We start from the raw sequence: 22,120 nt of genomic DNA on the forward strand, positions 1-22,120 counted from the left end.
ACTGTTCCCCTAGCATTCAAAAAAGTGGTTATTCATCTTCTGCTCAAAGGACTTAACCTCGATCCTGTCCTCATGGTAAATGTCGTTGTGACTTGTGCAGCCCTTTGAGACATTTGTGTTTAAGGGCTATATAAGTAAACGTTGATTGATTGATTGAATTAAAGCCCCTGAATCCATTTTGACCCTAACATTATCTTGAAAGCTTGAGTCCTGCGTCGACAAATCCTAATTTTAACTTGTTTAAAATGTCAAAGAACGACAAGAATTGTTCTTATAAAATATAAACTTTCATTTATTAGTCAGCAGCCCGTGTCATCATTATCGTTCATAACTTTGACGATACACACGTAAATCTGACAAAACAATACGTAGAACGTCAAATGAAATATTTTTAAAGTACAATCTGGACAACACCTCGCTCGTTAAAAGAAACCCAAAAACCTTACTTAGTCCATATTTCTTTTTTCCCCACTTTTTTGAGTTTTATATTCCCACAATGAGAAAACATTCACTGACATCCACAGGAACACAGTCTCTTGTAGACAAATACCATATACATACTGTACATACATACTGTATACATACACTGTATATACACTGTATATGCACTGTACATACACTACATGCATGGTATATACACTTTACATACATAATGTGCCATGAAGAGACCCCACTGGCAAGACCTGTGTATAGGTGCTCAGCTGACCAGTGTTGTTGTGGTGTAACATGTAGTCACAATTAGTGGTTGTTTGCTAGTGCTTTGGAACTTAGGGGTTGTAACTAAGTGTTTTGTAACTAGGGTTGTAGCTTGAGGCTGTTACTAGGATTGTAAATAATATTTTATAACTAGGGTTTGTAACTAGTTTCGTAACAAGGGTTGTGCCTGGTGGTTGTAACAAGAGGCTGTTACTAGTGGTTATAAGTTGGAACTAGTCTTACTAACTAGTAATCCATAACCACGGTTTGTGACTACGGTTGTAATTAGAGGCTGTTCCTAGTGGTTATAAATAGTTTATGTTAATAGTGATTGCAACTAAAGGTAGTTACTCGTATTTTGTAACTAATGGTTGTAACTAGTGGTCATTACTTGTAGTCATAACTAGTGGTTCATGACTAGGGTGTGTTACTCACGTTTTGTAATTAGTGGTTGTTACTAGTGTTTCTTAACAGGGTAACACAATTTTCCCCCCCCCTGTGATTGTGGGTAGTACCTTTTTGCGGTTGGTATTTGCAGGAACATAAATTAAATGATAATAGTCTGTTTCCCCCCAAAAAATTTTTTGGGGACGAAAGCAAAATTTTTAAATGTCAGGAATATTGCAACGTAAAAAGTGTAAGAAAAATTTATACCGAACTGCAGCATTCTCATTTTGATGAATATATTGCATGGAAAAAAGTAGTGGGATGCCTGGCTTTTAATCCTGAAAATGAAAGTAAGAAAATGGGGCATTGTTATCATTAACCAAATGATCAAAAACTTATGGACAGTTATTGTTGTTGTGAAATCTTGCCCATGTTCCTACAAAGACATTTTGTATGATGATGGCCATGTTTTTCAATCAATTGCTCTCAAATTACACACATGTTCTTGTCAGTCACATAAAGTTGTGTACCAAACTTCATGCTTGTCAATCTAAACATTCTGAAGTTACAATAGAATGTTTTATAAATCTGAATTATGCATTATTTCATCACCGCGCCTTGTGCTTTGTCATAAAAAAAACTCGGTCAACATGTTTTGACAGATTTTGTGTCCAGCGCTTTAGTATTAGAAGAGTTAGCTCACACAAACAAAAATAATATTGAACATAAAGTTACATGACAGAATTGGGCCAACAATTGGAATTTAGATAGTTTTTTTAGGAAGACTAACATGCCAGTTAGCTGTTAAAGATGAATAAAAATGAGCATTGTGGCAACAGAAAGTGCTTTGCATGAAATGGTTTCAAATATTAGCTGCCTGCTGGAATCTGCCTTTGTGTTCCTAAACAGCTAAAATTTTCAGTAAAAAAAACAATAATCACACTTGATAATAAACACAACATGAAGATGTGTTAACACAGAAAAACACTACTGGTAGGATTTGACATGTGAAAGATGTCTCTTATTCTACCAGCTTGGAGTGCAATCATCCAACATGATCCTTTCGTCCATGGTCCAGGTCTTTGTCCATAGTCCTGGCATATAATCAATGGTTCATGATCTAGGTCCATGGGTCACAGTCAATGATCCATGATTTTATGATTCATGGTCCTATTCCATTGTCCTGGTCCATGATCCATGTCATGCGTGGAGGCTCCAAGCAGTCTTAGTTTGAAACAGCGAAGATAATATTGTCAACATTAATATTAATATCAATATTTGCACGGATTAAACTATTGACAAAAACTTGATCTATGAGGTACAAAGAAGTTTTTTACAAGCTACAATAAATATTGTCCTCTAGTGGAGACGTTGCACAAGTCCCTCATGTCTGTGCGTCCTCGTCACGATGCCGGCGGTTACGAGGCTTCTTCTGCTCCTTCAACTCCTTCAAACTTTTGCTCTTTCCGTCCGCGGCGTCTCCTTGCTGCCAGTAGTCCTGACAGTACTGGTTGATGAGGCCCATCTCAGGCTGGCTCAGGATGGTCAGCAGGTCTTTGTACTGCCCAGCGCTCGGCGTCCAGGCGCTGGACTGCAGCGGGGCGAGGCCGGGGATGCCTGTGTCCGCCGGGACGTTGTTGACGGTGCGGCTGGAGAGAACCACCAACTGCAGCTTGACCAGCGTGTGTTTGAAGTTCTTCTCCGTGGACGTGCACTGATAAGTGGCGCTGTCGGACATCTGCAAGGAGCGGATCAGCAGGCCCTCGTCCGTCTTTACCATGCGACCCTCGCAGCGAATCTGTGGGGATGTCATCCATTAATTCACCTTTAAATTGTTGAAATATGAAAGTAGAAACATTAAAATACAACATTTTAATCTTATGATCAGAACTATATATGTAGATATATTTACATTTTGTTGCTACCCTATAAAAAAACAATACATATCTCAAAAAATTAAACTCCATTTTCTGGAATTTTCAAGATAAAAAGACAAAAATGATTATACTTTTTATTTACTTTCCATTAACGTCCAGCTGACAAACAAAACACTACAACTATGATCAGTAGCTAAGTACAGTAAACCCCTGTTTATCCTTTTATTACTTTCAAGCCTGACTGGTAAATTAGTTTTTTGCAAAGTAAAAATGTATTCTAAATTGAAAATATTTGTAATTAAGGCATAAAAACTTGTTTTAAAACTTTTTGAATACAATAATTACATAATCAAATATTAAAACGATTAAAGCTGCGAGCAGCACTAAACGGGCCCTTGCCTCCGCCGAGTCGGCCGGCATGCTTGCGGTCACATCCTTCCCAATGAAAGTTATACGTTTTCACCACAAGGGGGCGATAATAGTGGCGCAGTAATCATGCAATTGCATACCACAGAACACCCCAACCCACCATGAAAAATTTCTGGATGATTGAAGCATGAAAGTTATAATTTTTCACCACAAGGGGGCATTAATGGCAGCGCAGTAGTCATGCAGTTTCACCCCAACACACCAACTATTTCAGAAAGATCAGAGCATGTGTAAGGAAGTTAATGTTTTAGTTTTTCACTACAAGGTAAAAGATAATGGCGCTACAATTGTCATGCAGTTAAGTCCTACCCAGCATCACAAATTTTAGGAAGATTGGAGCATCTGTGAGGAAGATATGACAGTTACATTTTTCAACCACAAGGGGGCGATATTACCGCCACTGCAGTGATGCAGTTATGTCTCATGCAACACCCTGACCCGCAATTAAAAAATTTCATGAAAATCTGAGTGTTTGTTAGGAAGTTATTACTGTTATGATTTTCCACAACAAGGGAGCAATGGTTGCACCGCAGTAGTCATGCAGTTGCATCCCACCCAACACCTTGACACACCAACAAACATTTCAGACAGATAGGAGCATGTGGAAGGAAGTTATGACAGGTATACTTTTTCATCACAAGGGGGCGATGGTAAGGTCGACATGAACATCCAGGCATGATCAGACCGCGACCTTAATGCTACATGTCAGTTAGGAAGGAGAACAGATTATCTAAAGTGCATAAAAACAGATTTATTAGTAATGGCGTGGGACAGTTTTTGCCGCAAGCCTCCTCCCACTTGGAGTGGCTGAGAACTGGTACTGACCTATCAGGCACTTCAGGCCGTCATCAACATCATTTCTGCCAAAAATGATCAAGATCTGAACTTGTGGAGCCAAATTATTAACGTTTTGTGTTTGTGGCGATCCATCAGATCAAAGTTTGGTGCATTACCACGCCCACATTTTAATGAAAAGGTAAAATATCTTCGCAATTTATCATCACCTCTATGTGTAATTTCCGCAATTTTGACCACGACTCATTTGGCCAATGCCCTTAGGACTACGTTAAAGTGCGACCCCTTTTTTTGACCACCAAAAAATGGCCTAACATTTCTGGAGCAAAGTTTGGCGCCGTGCCACACCCACATCTTAGGGCGTAGGAAAAATTTGTTATCAATTTCCTCTTTCATCTCCTATATGTGTATCATTTTAAGTGCAACTCATTTTGCCAAAATCCCTAAGTACGACCCCTTTTTTTGGCACAAAATTAAAGGCAAAGACCAACACGGCTGACTTCCTGTTCGTTTTCTGGTATGGGTTCCTGAAACTTCTTTGTGCGTCCCATCACGATAGACGCTTCCTGCCATTTTCGTGTCGATACGTGCAACTGTTAGGAGGGGCTAATTTTGTCCTATTTTTAAAGGTGGCGCTCGAGAGCTAGTTTTAAACTTGAATTTTCGGGACCCCAAAAATATTAAATTTTTCCCAATACTTGAAGTGCCTGCAAAATATGCAGACTCTTCGTGCAGGTTACTGGCCCCAAAGAGGCGTCCAAATGTAGAAATGGAGAAGAAAAAAACCTGGTTTTGTCACGTATAAAGTCAACTTGTTTTTCCATTCTACTGGTACTTTAGAAAACAAACATCTGCTCAATGGTATTCAGTGGGAGGGGTACCTAATACAGTGTCCTGTGAATGTATATTTATTATATTCATACAAGTTGTATTAATAAGCTGTAATCAATGTGGAGGAGAGAAGGAAACGTGCTCACCTCTTTCCTGCGGTCGCTGTTTTCTTTCTGGAGATGCCACTTCAGAGACACATGAGGAGATCTGGCCTGACACTCCAAGAACGTTGTACTTCCTTCCACGCCGTACTGAACCGTCTGCACAGTATTCTTATTGGCTGCAAAAACACAAACATTCATGATAGCAAGTACATAAATATGCATGTTTGTAAATATGTATGTATATAATCAAAGTTAACGCAATAATAACGCTTTAACTATAAATTTCAATAATGGCACCTATTTTTTTAACGGCCGTTTAAGGCGAACACGTCCTTTTTGACCCTCGGGCCGTGCCGTGGCAGGGGGAACTAAGCTGCACGATGAGCTGCAAGCGAGCAGAAATGACAACGGAAAGGCTATATTATGGAAATATCAGGGTCAAAGCCACGGCAAGTTGTTCTCCTGACAAGAAATAACTATTTTTTGCTGTGAGAAGAGGCGACATCCCTGCAGCAAAAGCTTGATGTGTGTTTTGTTCTAGAGGTGGGTGGTGGTTCACTTCCCTGTTCAGATTACGACTAAGGTGCAGTGATAACATAACATTTAGATTGTTGCTGTGACTGATTTAGTTAGTAAAATGACATAAAAGCTCAACAGAAATGAAAGACTATCGGTTGAGCTGATTATATAAACATGTCGAGAAAATGTCGAGACATTTTCTCAAACAAATCACACACTTTGCCGGCTTCAAAGTAAAAGCGCTACTTTATACATAAGGTTTAACTACGTTTAGGGTTTCTCCTTAATGTATGGGCTTTGTATTAGCCGCCACACCTAACAAAATAAAGTAATATAATGTATTGTAGTGTCCAAAAGAAAACAAACAAAGTTTGACGCTCTTTTTATGTTTTATTGCTAATTATATGCTAACAATGGGCCCAATTCCAAAAAGTATTTCCTCCGTGCACACACATCTGCCTCAATGCTTCACACCTTGGACACACTACACTTGTCCATTCTCCGCTGACACGGTATGTTCACAGACCATGGGAAAAATGACTACCATAACACTAACATACACATTACCACCAGCCATACGCACAAAGTTGTCTGGAGCGCAGGCAGCGTGTCCGCTGTTGAGATATACTCGCGGACAGCGATTTTCACTACTGAAGATGAAGCGACAGAATCTAAACACCGTCTCTAAACACGAGTTCAGTCTCCAATAACACCAAAAATAGATGCTAGATTTGTTGCCAATTGTCTTTATTACAGATAAAGTGACTTAATGTATTGGAGAAATCTCTAAAAAAACAAAGTACATTGTACAATAAGCAGAAACAACGGAACCAAGATGTTCCGTTGTTTCTGCTCAGAAACCCCTACCTGTTCGTACCAGGTAGGGGTTTCTGAGACTTTTATGCGCATCACATCATGATAGACGCTTCCTGCCATTTTATATATACATATAAAAATATATATATTTGGGCTGTCAAACAATTAAAATATTTAAATCGCGATGTATGTATCTATATTAGGGTTGTCCTGATATTTTCATACTAGGGACCATCCATCCATCCATCCATTTCCTACCGCTTGTCCCTTTCGGGGTCAAGGGGTGGTCGCTGGAGCCTATCTCAGCTGCATCCGGGCGGGAGGCGGGGTAGTACCGGGCCCCGGTAAACACATAATACATAAAATATATTTTATTATACTTTGTTAGTTTAAGAAAGTGGGCGGCATGGCGTAGTGGGTAGAGCGGCCGTGCCAGAAACCTGAGGGTTGCAGGTTCGCTTCCCACCTATTGACATCCAAATCGCTGCCGTTGTGTCCTTGGGCAGGACACTTCACCCTTTCCCCCGGTGCCGCTCACACTGGTGAATGAATGATGAATGAATGATTGGTGGTGGTCGGAGGGGCCGTAGGCGCAAACTGGCAGCCACGCTTCCGTCAGTCTACCCCAGGGCAGCTGTGGCTACAGTTGTAGCTTACCACCACCAGGCGTGAATAATTGATGGATTCCCACTTCTCTGTGAGCGCTTTGAGTATCTAACAATAGAAAAGTGCGATATAAATCTAATCCATTGTTATTATTATTATAACGAGCAAAACCATTCGGTCAAACATTTTTTATGGTTTCTTGTCATTTCCAAGAGCCATAACTGACACAACAATTCAATGCATCAGACGTTATGTGGTTAAGATACAGCTGTTTGTAATCATACATTTGACCAGCAGGTGGTGTCTTGTGCTGTAGCATGCCATGCATTGAAATTACTATACATATATATATTTATATATATATATTCGTATATAAACATATTTATATATATATATATGCATATATAGATGTGAGTATATACATATGTATTTATATGTGCCTGTACATATATGTATATACGTGTATAAATGTGTGTGTATAATACATATATTTATACACACACTGTATATATTATGTGTGTATGTGTAGAGAGCCTTTGTGTATATTCTATATATACATATTTCACAAACATAAACATTTCAGTTGTTTGTATTTCAGTAGTGTATGTAAGAGGTAATTCTGAATAACGTCCCTAACGGCCCCTCATACACACACAAACACACATTTAGAAGATATTATATGCGTGTGTACCCTCACACCCACCCACACACACTTAGAAGAGTGTTTTACATGCGCGTGTGTACCTCCAGAAAGATGCTCACCATTGGAGTTGTAACCTCTGCACTGACGGATGGGGTTTCCATATTTGACATCCTGCCGACGACTACGCCTACAAATGTTTGAAGATGAATTGAATAACCGTTATGCCGTTTGACTGTGATGTTTGCTGACGTCAGTGAACGCACCTTTTCTGTGAAGCCGAGTATCTGGAGCAGGACTTTCCATCCCAGGCGCAGTAAGGATCTCTGGCCAAGCAGCAGTCAGCACAAACCTGGCCATATACATCACAGCGATGCAGCGCAAGGTGGGTCACGCCCAACATGGACGCCACGTACAGTTGTTGCTGTACGACACAAGCACACAAATGGAATGCCTTTAACACAAAACACAGACTTGACTCATCCATAAATAGTTCACAAATATGTCATACAATAACTATGCTGCAAAATGATAGCCATTTAAGTAGCAACTTTCTGGTATAAAAACAACTCACAAATCATGTTAAAAACTGATTGTTCAATCAATAATATCAATAAAAAAATTATAGCTTTCAATCCATCCATCTGTTTTCTACCGCTTGTCCCTGTTGGGATCGCTGGAGCCTAACTCAGCTGCATTCAAATGATATATTTTTAAATCAGATGAATCAAACTTGTATTTGGATTAATCCTGATTAATCACAGGCATTCCTTGCAGAATATTAATACATTTTAACAATATACGTACACAATGGAATTTTACTGTCAGAATGTCATTTTTTCAAATATTTTAAAATGTTTTCGTTTTTTCATGGCTTTTCCAGGTTTTTCATGACTACGAATAAATGGACCATCCCAGAATTAACAAGACTCAAATCAAATGACGTGCTTTCTAAATATGAATGTTAACTAATGAAAATACCTCATAAATAAGTCATATTTATGGAAACATTCCTTGCCATCTCTCAGGACCCTTTGTTGTAGTTTCAAAATAAAAGCACAACATTTCAAATATTTTTCTCCTTTAGGTTTGCAACTTTTGAGTGGGACAAGTGTCTGTCCAGTATGTTGTATGTAATATATGGGATATTATATATAATATATGTACCAAAGTGTGAAAATCACTGGACTATATTTTATGGACTCCATTATATGGACTGTGTTATATGGCATATATTATATGGACTACATTTTATAAAATATTTTTTTATGTATTATGTTGTATGAAATACATAACGATATACATTTTGGTACCAACACATTGGTGTCGGGACAACCCCAGGTGGGACGTCTGTGCAAACATAACTACGTAGTCGCTTACGTGCCCAAACATGAACTATGCAGTGACGTAGCAAGTGGCGTCCCAAATCCTAGGGAAGATTAGAAAGCTCTAACCCTTGTTGCTTCATTTTGAGGGTTTAGTGCTAGTGAGTGAAATGGTGTATTGGGATTGGGCCTTAGTCTCCCCAACGTGTCCTGGGTCTTCTGAGGTGTTGGGGTGGGGGCATCCTGATTAGATGTTGTGTTTATCATTCATCATGCTTCGGTTGATGAAAAAAAAAAGAACACGGAGAAGAAGCTGCCATATACGACTGTTGTCTCTTGTGAATTTTTTGAAGGTATGTAGCGGTGATGTTTTCACATTCGCAAGCTTTATAGTAATAGTATTTTTGTATCATTATTTAGTATTTTGGCTTAGATTACTAGTTAGCAAATTAACATATAATGCAGTATATAACGTTTGGAGAAATTGTGGAATTTTTTTCTGCCCCTACCTTATCGAGTCAGCATCGGAAATCCCTCGCTATGAAGGGATAGATTCATAAACCCTACCCTTCGTTATGTCTACTACCCTGTGATGCAAAGAATCATTGAAACACAACTAGCCTCACGGGAACACACAAAATGTAGAGATAGGGCTAAAAAGTAGGGTGAAGGGGTGTATTGGGACTGGCCTCCCCACTGGCCTGGGAACCCCTCAACATCCCCCGGGAGGAACTAGACAAAGTGGCTGGGGAGGGGGAAGTCTGGGCTTCTCTGCTTCGGCTGTGCCCCGCGACCCGACTTTGGATAAACGGAAGAAGATGGATGGATATTTTGTGGACTATTACATGCCAAATATTATATAAACTATAGTAAATGTAGTATATAACATAGTCTATATTATATGGAATGGATTAAATGTAATATATTACATGGACTTTATTATATGAACTATATTAAATGGCTTATATTATACTGAATATATTCCAATGTAGAAAGTTTCAGTCAGAACTTACACGTTTGGATGAGATCCTCATTGTGGTGATCGGTGTGGGAACCTGTCAAAAAATAATCCTAGAAGTATTAGAAAATGTCTATTTTAGTGTGAAATGAAGTAAATAACAGTATTCTCCCACCTTGAAAACCTCCACTTCCTCTAAGACCAGTTCCTCGGTCTGCAGGTCATCCCGAGGCAACACAATCACCTTCTGGACCGTCCCTCGGTCTGAAACACAAGACAAAAACTGACTCTCTGACACAATGAATCACCTGAGTTCTCGTCCTACCTGTGCCTAAGAAGAGGACCTCGTAGCTACCATCTGCGGCAGTCACCTGGTCCACGGCGATTGTGGTGAACTCATAGTCCACGTTAGTTCTGACCACCAGGGGGTGCTTGTGCACCGGGTACACGGCGTTGTTCATGGTGGGGTGGTTCCTCATGAAGTTGATCACCTCATCAGGGTAGTCCTTGGTGGACTTCATGTTGGGGGTGAACGTTCCTCCAGGACACTGTGGGCACAGATGGTGGCGTCACTTTAAAGCAGCGTGTAGTGATTGGAACATTTTATTTCTTGTTTTAAATAGTGATTAGAACAAGAAATAATCATTACAATGGCAGCCAAGCATCACAATGCTGGGAAATATTTACAACAGTAGGGGGAGCCATGCAACTTCAAATATTATACCTTACTGCAGATTTAACTTACACTTCATGGCTAATATTACAGTATTTATTAATCATTTAGCAATATTATTTTTTTTATGTATAGTATTTACATATGCTTTCTTACATAGTGTCTTGTATATATTGTTGAGTTTTAGTTTCCATGGTGTGTTATTGCCTTGCGAAGCAACTAATGAGGATACATGAGAAATAAACTACCATTACAATGACATAAGAGGTATTCATGTTTTATTAATACATTTTTACTCTCTCGGCGTCCCAGAAATGGCTATAAAAATACAAATATTATGAATATGTTTGTTACATAGTTACCTTTTCACGCTTTGAAGTTTGCAGCTTCACTCTATCACTTCAAAATAAATATTCTACATATTTTTGTCATAAATGAAACATTAATTTTTAAAATGTCTGAATGAAGTACATGGGCTTCACGGTGGCAGAGGGGTTAGTGCGTCTGCCTCACAATACGAAGGTCCTGCAGTCCTGGGTTCAAATCCAGGCTCGGGATCTTTCTGTGTGGAGTTTGCATGTTCTCCCCGTGAATGCGTGGGTTCCCTCCGGGTACTCCGGCTTCCTCCCACTTCCAAAGACATGCACCTGGGGATAGTTTGATTGGCAACACTAAAATTGGCCCTAGAGTGTGAATGTTGTCTGTCTATCTGTGTTGGCCCTGCGATGAGGTGGCGACTTGTCCAGGGTGTACCCCGCCTTCCGCCAGATTGTAGCTGAGATAGGCGCCAGCGCCCCCCGCGACCCCAAAAAAAAAAGGGAATAAGCGGTAGAAAATGGATGGATGGGATGAATGAAGTATAACTATTAATATTACAGTAGTATTGGCCGGCAGATGAGACAAAACCAATTGGAGTGTGCTGCTTAGTATCATGGCCGTTGATTGGATTAAAGGAGCATAAAGGTGATTATGTGGATGTAATTTCATGTTTGGAGGGCTTTTAAATAATGTAATGTTAAAAAAAAATGTTTTTATGCTCTATGAAAATATTGTATTTATTATTAATAATTCCTTCTTAGCAGAAATTAATTTACCATGATCAGGCCCAGAACCAATTAAAATAAATTAACAAGCGTTTACTGTTAGACTTTTATACACTTCAAACAAGTCAGTCATTAAAAACTACATCAGCTTTATATATGCATATTAAAGGCCTACTGAAACCCACTACTACCGACCACGCGGTCTGATAGTTTATATATCAATGATGAAATATTAACATTGCAACACATGCCGATACGGCCTTTTTAGTTTACTAAATTGCCATTTTAAATTTCCCGCGAAGTTTCGTGTTGAAAACGTCGCGGCATGATGACTCGTGTGATGACAGGTGCGTTTGACGTCTCGGGTTGTAGCGGACATTATTTTCCAGCCTGATCCAAGCTATAAGTAGTCTGCTTTAATCGGATAATTAAACAGTATTCTGGACATCTGTGTTGCTGAATCTTTTGCAATTTGTTCAATTAATAATGGAGAAGTCAAAGTAGAACGATGGAGGTGGGAAGCTTTAGCCTTTAGCCACACAAACACACGGTGTTTCCTTGTTTAAAATTCCCGAATGCGAAGCTTTACTATGGATCAGAGCGGTCAAGCAAACATGGATCCCGACCAAATGTCAACCAGCAGTTTTCGGTGAGAAAATTGTGGTAATAAGTTTGCTCTTACCGGTGACATCGCTGACATCAGCGGAGCTTCCAGCAGCGTGACTTGCCTCAAAGACACTGGGTCAACAGACGTACCCGTGGCCACACCCCTCCGACTTTAGAGGTACTATTTAATCTCACTAAAACACTAACACAACAGGCAGATAAGGGATTTTCCAGAATTATCATAGTAAATGTGTGTAATAACATCTGCAATGGCCTTTTTTTTTATAATCTTTTTTTTTTTTTTCTCTAGTCCTTCAATCTCAAGATCCTCATCCAGGAATCTTTCATCCTGGCTCAAATTAATGGGGAAATTGTCGCTTTCTCGGTCCGAATAGCTCTAGCTGCTGTTGGCTATGATTATAAACAATGTGAGGATGTGAGGAACCCTACAACCCGTGATGTCACACACACATCGTCTGCTACTTCTGGTAAAGGCAAGGCTTTTTTATTAGCAACCAAAAGTTGCGAACTTTATCGTCGATGTTCTCTACTAAATCCTTTCAGCAAAAATATGGCAATATCGCGAAATGATCAAGTATGACACATAGAATGGACCTGCTATCCCCGTTTATATAAGAAAATCCCATTTCAGTAGGCCTTTAAATACGTACAGTATATGTTGTGTTGTATGCTGTTAAATTTTGTGTCGCTTTGGCATTTTAGGCTAATTTGAAGATTTAAAAAAAAATGCATATTTTGAGGTAAATCTTAGCTAGGAATAAAATAAGTACACAAAGTATTCCTGTAGAAAAAAAGCCCAATGATGCCATGCTTAGGACTCACTGTGCCAGGTCGAGGGTAAGGGATCTTGCCAGTGTAGGCCACCCACTGGTAGTTGGGTCCTTCTTTATGAGCAAAAGGCCCGTTAAAGACCATGCGGATGTCAGCCATGGCGTAGACGCACACGGCTGAGCCTTTAAACACAGACCTGCACAGAAAATCAAAGTGTGAGCGCGAACGCAAACACAAGCCAACACAGATAATTACAGCGGCGGGTAGAAATCTACTCCCTGCCCACGCGCTCGCACTCTGCGAGTCTACTGGAAACACAAACCTACTCTCAGAGAGACAGCCTCTATGACACACTGACATAGAAATGCCTACACACACTGGTCAGAGCACAGGCGCTCTGTGTGTGTGTGTGTGTGTGTGTGTCTATAGCGCAGTGCTTCTCAAATAGTGAGCTATCAAGGGGGACCTCCAGTATTAGCGTCTTTTTTTATTCTTGAATAATACACAAGCCTGGAGCTAGGTGGCAGCACTGCTCCAACATGAATTACAGATATCGTTGAACATTTTATAAACATCAGACCAGTGTTTATATAGTAGGACTTGCATGATAGGGTGACGGGTGGGTGCTACGTGAGACAATAATACACAAGCCACACGCCAGGTGGCAGGTATGTGCCAGCAACTCAAAGAGTGGTTGTATGGATATATAAATACAAATTCTCAATCGTATTTCAATTTAAGTGGGCGTGAAAAAAATGTTGTTCCCAAGAAGGGGCAGGACAAAAAATTATTGAGAAGGACCGCTTTAGTGTGATGAGCCTCTGTCATGAAAAAGTTTCATCATGCCTTCCTGACACTGCAACAGACGAAATAAGTGTGTGTGTATGAAAAACATAGATGCATACGTTCAACCAGTGGACAGGAAAGAAACATGAATTGATCTGCCATCATTTATACTCACCCTGAAACGGAGAACACGCCATAGATGACGGGATTCTTGGTGTCTTGCGTAGGCTGGATATAAACGTCCCCTATAATAAGACAATTCAGCATATTTGTTTAATGATAATTTAAATTGTGGAAAAGATAAAAAAAAACATGACAGGGTAACAAAATAAAGACAACTTGCATCTGCAGCTGAGAGAAAATGTCACATAAAGAAACATCAAGACATACACTATATTGCCAAAAGTATTTGGCCTGATCAGATTCAGGTGTCCTAATCACCTGGCCCGGTCACAGGTGTATAAAATCAAGCACTTAGACATGGAGACTGTTTCTACAAACATTTGTGAAAGAATGGGCCGCTCTCAGGAAATCAGTGATTTCCAGCATGGAACTGTCATAGGATGCCACCTGTGCAACAAATCCAGTCGTGAAATTTCCTCGCTCCTAAGTATTCCAAAGTCAACTGTTGGCTTTATTGTAAGAAAATGGAAGAGTTTGGGAACAACATCAAGTCAGCCACAAAGTGGTAGGCCACATAAACTGACAGAGGGGTCGGCGGAGGCTTTCGCACATAGTGCAAATAGGTCGTCGACTTTCTGCACAGTCAAGTGCTACAGAGCTCCAAACTTCATGTGACGTTCCAATTAGCCCACGTACAGTACGCAGAGCGCTTCATGGAAAGGGTTTCCATGGCCGAGGAGCTGAATCTAAGCCATACATCACCAAGTCCAATGCAAAGCGTCGGAAGCAGTGGTGTAAAGCTCGTCGCCACTGGATTGTAGAGCAGTTGAGACGCCTTCTCTGGAGTGATGAATCACACTTTTCCATCTTGCAATCGGATGGACGGGTCTGGGTTTCGATGTTGCCAATAGAACGGTACATTTCGGACTGCATTGTGCCGAGTGTGAAATTTGGTGGAGGAGGAATTATGGTGTGGGGTTGTTTTTCAGGAGTTGGGCTTGGCCCCTTAGTTCCAGTGAAAGGAACTTTGAATTCTCCAGGATACCAAAACATTTTGGACTATTCCATGCTCCCAACCTTGCTGGAACAGTTTGGAGCAAGACCCTTCCTCTTCAAACTTGACTGTGCACCAGTGCACAAAGCAAAGTCCATATAAACATGGATGACAGTCTGGTGTGGATGAACTTGACTGGACTGCACAGAGATCTGACCTGAACCGGACGTAACATCATCCCTAGCGAGCGTGTCACACAACCACTCCTCTGTTTTCCCGGTCCCCATATCAGCTGATATTTGACACAGGCCACTATATCCCCAAATAGCTGCCCTGGATATGCCTGTACATTTTTCTTAAATTGTGTACTGTCAGAATCAGCATGTCCTCATCCATTTGTGTCTGTAAGATGAAATTAAGTTTGAAGTTGACCTGATGTTCATCGCCGCCCATTAGGACCTTTCAAAGTGTAAAATGCTATTCACCTCGAAAACAGAGTATTTTATTTTGAAGGTAAAGTAAGTAAATTTATGTTGTGTTTGTGCAAGACTTCTTGTCCAACAGAAGCAGATTTGAACAAAATTTAAAAATGTTTTGCGGCGTCCGGCAAGTGTAGAAGCTCTGCGTATATTTAGCGCCGGATATATGTGGAGCATCAGTGCTAAACATGAACTTATCTGGTTCTGTTCCCCTAGCATTCAAAAAGCAGTTATTCTTACTCTGCTCAAAAGGCCTTTCCTCGATTCTGACCTCATGATAGACTACCGTCCGGTGTCGAACAAAATTTTTGCACAGCAGCTAAGTTAACACTTAGCATCTATGATTCTCTGTCAACCCTTTCAGTCCGGTCTCAGGGCAAATTACTCTACGGAGACTGCCCTTGTAAACATAACTAATGACCTATTGCTAAGTATGGATGTTGATGCGTCATCCATGTTGGTGCTACTTAATCTTAGCACTGCTTTCGATACCGTCGATCAGAACATTTTACTATATCGTATCAAACCACGTGTATGGGCAGACTTAGCCTTGTCTTGATTTAACTCCGATCTTACTGATAGGATGCAGTGCGTCGCGGAGTATGTTAAGGTAACGTGCGGAGTTCCACAGAGTCCTGTTCTTGGCCCGGCATGCTTCAGAATCTACATGCTGCTGCTAGGTGACATCATACGCAAACACGGTGTTAGCTTTCACTGTTATGCTGATGAAACCCAACTTTACATGCCCCTAAAGCTGACCAACACGCTAAATTGTAGTTACCTGGAGGCGTGTCTAAATTAAATCAAACAATGTATGTCCGCTAAATTTTTGCATCTTAATGCTAATAAAACAGAAATGCTGAATAACGGTCCTGCTAGACACCAGCACTTATTTAATCTCCAATACAAAACTGTTTTCTATTCAGGTCAATAAGGTCATCTCTTTCTTCTTATTTTTATTGCGGTATTTTAGTTCCACTTGCTTGCGTCCTGTTGGTTCACATGGAGAGCTTTCAAGAGACCACCAGAACCTGGAATCCAGAACTCATTGGACACTAAAAGTACAGTAATTTAGTATCGTAAGAAACGTGCCTTTAATATTTGGCCATATGCATCCATAACTCTACATTCCTACTGATGGATTTAATGTATGAAACGTGTGAGCCAAAACACAAAGTTTGACAGGTGGACAACATTTTGGTTCATGTTCCTTTTAACTGGCCTTGTGAAAGTCGTTCAAAAGAAAGAAATAAGACATCATGTCCTCTAAACTGAGAAGAAAGGCAGAATTAGCTAAATATAAATAAACCAATATTTCATAACAAGAACAAAGAGGCCAGTTATGCTTAGTAAGTTCAATAAGCAATAATAACATTCGTTTTTCATTCTGCACACTGGCTTTGATGATGAGGACAACAAATCCTCAAATGTCCCTGAGCAATGAGACTGAAAAAGAAGCAAAAAGAACTTTGTAAGTTGTCCGACGGGAGCTTAGGCAAAACTTTGGAGGAGGAAAACATCTGCAGTCAACTGGAACAAGTTACTTTGGTCCAATTTTTCACTCTTTCATTCTGCTATAAATAACTCAAAAAGTTATAATTTGATTTTCATCTAACTTTCAGGAAATGTCAGAGATGAAATAAGGAACCAGAAATTTTATTTTGGGGCTGATCCGGATAATTTCTACTACGTTACGAGTAGATTTGTCCCAATACCAATATTTTGGTACCGGTACTTTGCTGAAACGCCCTCTTCATGAGGGCATTTCAATGTTATAGCTTCACCCTTATCGTTACTTTTTAAGCCAAAATGCGTCCATTCTCCCTTTTCTGTGTCTACACACTGTGTCTGCTTGTAAGTACTCCATGATAGTGCGCTGCAGAACATGCACCTCTGCTTGTAAAACACGACAACAAGTACTTTTTAGAGGCGTATAGTACCGAATATACAAACCCTGTTTCCATATAAGTTGGGAAATTGTTTTAGATGTAAATATAAATAGAATACAATGATTTGCAAATCCTTTTCAACCCATATTCAGTTGAATCCACTCCAAAGACAACATATTTGATGTTCAAACTCATAAACTTTTTTTTTTTTTTGCAAATAATAATTAACGTAGAATTTCATTGCTGCAACACGTGCCAAAGTAGTTGGGAAAGGGCATGTTCACCACTGTGTTACATCACAGTTTCTTTTAACAACACTCAATAAACGTTTGGGAACTGAGGAAACTAATTGTTGAAGCTCTGAAGGTGGAATTCTTTACCATTCTTGTTTTATGTACAGCTTAAGTTGTTCAACAGTCTTGTTGTCGTAGTTTACGCTTCATAAAAAGCTACACATTTTCGATAGGAGACATGTCTGGACTGAAGGCGGGCCAGGAAAGTACCTGCACTCTTTTACTATGAAGCCACGCTGTTGTAACACGTGGCTTGGCATTGTCTTGCTGAAATAAGCAGGGGTGTCCATGATAACGTTGCTTAGATGACAACATATGTTGCTCCAAAACCTGTATGGACCATTCAGCATTAATGGTGCCTTCACAGATGTGTAAGTTACCCATGCCTTGGGCACTAATACACGCGCATACCATCACAGATGCTGGCTTTTGAACTTTGCGCCTATAACAATCTGGATGGTTATTTTCCTCTTTGTTCCGGAGGACACCACGTCCACAGTTTCCAAATATAATTTGAAATGTGGACTCGTCACACCACCTTTCCACTTTGCATCAGTCCAACTTAGATGAGTTCGGGCTCAGCCAAGCCGGCGGCGTTTCAGGATATTGTTTATATATGGGTTTGGCTTTGCATAGTAGAGTTTTAACTTGCACTTACAGATGTAGCGACAAACTGTAGTTACTGACAGTGGTTTTCTGAAGTGTTCCTGAGCCCACGTGGTGATATCCTTTACACAGTGATGTCGGTTTTTGATGCAGTACCGCCTGAGGGGTCAAAGGTCCGTAATATCATCGCTTACGTGCAGTGATTTCTCCAGATTCTCTGAACTTTTTGATGATTTTACGGACCATAGATGGTAAAATCCCTAAATTCCTTGCAATAACTCGTTGAGAAATGTTGTTCTAAAACTGTCCGACAATTTGCTTACAAAGTGGTAACCCTCACCCCATCCGTGTTTCTGAATTACTTAGCATTTAATGGAAGCTGCTTTTATACCCAATCATGGCATCCACCTGTTCCCAATTAGCCTGCACACCTGTGGGATGTTCCAAATAAGTATTTGATGAGCATTCCTTGACTTCATCAGTATTTATTGCCATCTTTCCCAACTTCTTTGTCACGTGTTGCTGGCATCAAATTCTAAAGTTAATGATCATTTGCAAAAAAAAAAAAGTTTATCAGTTTTAACATCAAATATGTTGTCTTTGTAGCATATTCAACTGAATATGTGTTGAAAAGGATTTGTAAATCATTGTATTTCGTTTATATTTAAATCTAATACAATTTCCCAACTCATATGGAAATGGGGTTCGTAATTCATTACTATCGAGTGCTAGCGCCCTCGCCTCCACCCACAGAGACAAAGATAGTAAATGACTGACAAGAACCTCCACTCTGTTTATTTCATTCTGCTATAAATAGCTCAAAAAGTTACACATTTTGGTGAAACTTTCAGGCAATGTCAGAGATGGGATAAGGAACAAGTGACATTTTGCAGCTGATCCAGGACACTGTCTGGATTCGAGACATTTTTACTACTGGGAGGTAGAGCCTGGTGGACTTCTGCGCTCACCAAGTGCTTTTCTGTTTTTCTATAACATTTGCTTTTTATTCGTATTTTTAGCTGTCTAAAACAAAGGAACCGGATATCTTATGGGAAAAATTTGCTTCAGTTTTCGTCAAACCTTTTGGAACAGATTACCAACCAAAACCAAGGTACCACAGCAGGTTTTCCCGCAGCTTTTTGTTGTTAAGGGGGCCGCCTTAACAACAAAGAGCCACCGCCTAAATTAACGTCTTAACAAGCTGCTACGCTTCGTACTGCCTCTGTCAGTACGTCTCTGCAACATCCAGCAATGTCCCACCCACACAACCATCTGATTTGTTACACGCAGAGCGGTAACAGCCAATCAGCAGTGCGTATTCACAGCGCAGGGGGTCAGTGCTCCTGCGGTGGGGTGAGCAGATAGGTGTTTAGCAGGTAAGCATAAGGCAGTTGACTCTCCCCAGATTATAATAAACACCTACCAGTCCTCTATAACTCAACTACTAATAACATCACTATGAGCTCGTTGACGTGTTAGAAACATAAGCGGCAGCTCAGCTCGCTCGCAGTCCTTGAGGTGAAGGCTAATTAGCTTTTAGCTTAGCGTTAGCTCACTGTGCGGTGTGTGTGTGTGTGCGTGTGTGTCTGTCTTAGAGAAAGACAATCATTATTGACCTACAGTTAAGAACAAAGTTATTTCACTTGACCTTTTTCTTTGTTGGTTGAGCTGGGTTGAAGCAGCAAAAACGACACTATGTTAAATGAAGAGTTTCCTGAAGCTGTCTCTGATAGTTGATATAATAATGTAACTGCATCATAAAGCGGACATGAACTCCATGGTGTTCAGGTATGAATAGTCTCTCCTATTGCTATTGTACTATTTTTTCAGCTATAGTTACATTAATAATTAGTCATGTAGCAGCCTAGTTTTGAATGGCAGGTTCCCTTCTATCACATGTTGATAAAAATACAATATTTACATAATAAAAATCAACCACAGGCTTTCCAAATGCTGTAATAAATTAAGCATGATGAGTTGAGCATATGTCAGCATGTGGCCAAACTAACTTTTTTTCAAACGCTTATTGCAAACGCTTACTCACAGTAAGTCATTAATTCAACTTAAGTCATTATTTTGACTTAGTATGTCATTATTTTTGACTTAGTAAGTCAAAATATTGACTAACTAAGTCACAATAATGACATTCTTAGTATATCAGGTAACTAGGACTGTTTTGTGTATTGTTTTTACTTTACGGAAAAAATTTCGAGAAATATATAGTATATCAGCATTCAGCATATTGAGCGGAAAACACAACCAAAAATTATAGGCTTCCTCACACGACGAAGCCGGCCTACTTCACCAGAGTCTGTAGTCTATTGCCCCACTAGGCTGTGGTGGCAGCAATGAGATGGAGACGTGATGGCGACAGGCCGAGTTACGCTGTTCCTCACACCCACCAACCCCCTTCCCCCTGGAGAGACACCACCTTAACTAACAAATTATCTGGGGGAAACACTGCACAGTACATGAATTTAAAGTAATACATATATAATGACCTAATGACCTATTTAACGGCAGATCTTATGGTGACGTTTTATTCCAAGTACACGTGAAGTATTCCAGTTGTTCCAATTTTAATGATACCACAAATCCTCTCTAATCCTGTCCGTCAAGTGAATAACAGACAGGCCAGGATGATCCACAGAAGGTTGGGCAGATCCTAGCTGCTCATTATTTTTGATTTCTCAGTACTTGCTGGTGTTTTTTTTAACTTCTCTGCTGATTACTCTCGCTCAAAGGAGGACGATGGCTACATCTGAGACCAGAAGAAACCCTGAAGACCGACAGAGAGACTTTTGTTTTCTCACTGTTGTGGTTACGAGTCATGGAGGAATTCTCTCTTCTGACTGACACTTTTCCTTTAACTCTTAGCAGATGCATGAGCGTGTACATTTTCTATATAGGCGGTCCCCAGCTACCAATGAAATGACATAACCTCCACATAACTTCCCTCTGTGGCTCTTCTTCTAAACTCTGTCAGTGTTTGCAAGCAAAGCCAAGCAGACACAAAAATGAATGATATTTCTTCCACCGAGTTTCAACCAAATGAGGTCAGTTTCAGAGATGTAAAGGCTGAAATATACTTTTGCGTCAAACAGCTTGCGTCCCCTTTGACGGCGTCTTGATGTGTTTATAGCTCTTCCGAGGGAGCTGGCGCGTGACTTGTAATTTTCCTCCAAAACACTGAGGGGCAGAGTCTTGAGAAGGAGCAATTGCAGCTGTCGTTGACTAGTTATTTACCTTCTTGTGTAGAGTGAGCAACAACAACCACAACCTTGACTGGAACTGATCTGTGCGACTTCTGAACGAGTCGCAGCAGAGGACGGGCAAATTGGTGGCCGTTCGGTACATGGAACACCAGAGAGCTATGTAATTGACATTAAACAAAACTGTTAAATATTTATTTTAAAAGTTTGTTGGTGTTCATGTTTATGTTTGTGTGTTATTTATTAGAGTTTTCAGGTTCCTGAATATACGGTACCTGAAAGATGATTGACCGAGAATGAGGCAGTGTTGTGTGTAAGAGAAAAAGGCATAGGCGCACGAGAAAGAATATGTGTTGGAATTGAACCTGTTAGATCAACATTGGCAATAAAAGTTAAATAGAGTGTTGTACTTCGTGTGACTTTTTCTAAACCCAACAACAACACGAAAAGTTAAAAAACGACAAATTTAGTAATTATTTTAGAACGCACCAAGATATTATTTACATATTAGTTTGAATGCAAATGTTTGATCATCGTTGCTTTATCTCATACAATAATTTGTGCATTTTAAGCACAAAGTCTGTTTGCCTGTGGTCAGGGACCCTTTTACAAAAGCTGACAAATCACAGATTGATGGTTTG

The 22,120-nt window shown here is 40.1% G+C and overlaps 1 protein-coding gene across 4 annotated transcripts in view; it reads right to left on the reverse strand.

Moving 5' to 3' along the window:
* Positions 1-265: 265 nt before the first annotated feature.
* Positions 266-22,120, reverse strand: part of sema3fa (sema domain, immunoglobulin domain (Ig), short basic domain, secreted, (semaphorin) 3Fa) — a 141,365-nt gene continuing 119,510 nt past the window's right edge. For 2 of the 4 annotated variants that reach the window (XM_061874635.1, XM_061874633.1), the window contains 9 exons: positions 14,059-14,128; positions 13,149-13,293; positions 10,309-10,531; positions 10,159-10,247; positions 10,039-10,080; positions 7,967-8,124; positions 7,805-7,890; positions 5,162-5,295; positions 266-2,881 (listed from right to left, as the gene is read on the reverse strand). In XM_061874635.1, the coding sequence (XP_061730619.1) occupies positions 2,468-2,881; positions 5,162-5,295; positions 7,805-7,890; positions 7,967-8,124; positions 10,039-10,080; positions 10,159-10,247; positions 10,309-10,531; positions 13,149-13,293; positions 14,059-14,128 (1,361 nt within the window). In that variant the 3' untranslated portion in view covers positions 266-2,467. The remainder of the gene's footprint in view (positions 2,882-5,161; positions 5,296-7,804; positions 7,891-7,966; positions 8,125-10,038; positions 10,081-10,158; positions 10,248-10,308; positions 10,532-13,148; positions 13,294-14,058; positions 14,129-22,120) is intronic. The other 2 variants (XM_061874636.1, XM_061874634.1) reach the window with 1 other exon arrangement.

This window comes from Nerophis ophidion, linkage group LG16 (assembly GCF_033978795.1).
Source record: "Nerophis ophidion isolate RoL-2023_Sa linkage group LG16, RoL_Noph_v1.0, whole genome shotgun sequence".
NCBI classification, from domain to species: domain Eukaryota; kingdom Metazoa; phylum Chordata; class Actinopteri; order Syngnathiformes; family Syngnathidae; genus Nerophis; species Nerophis ophidion.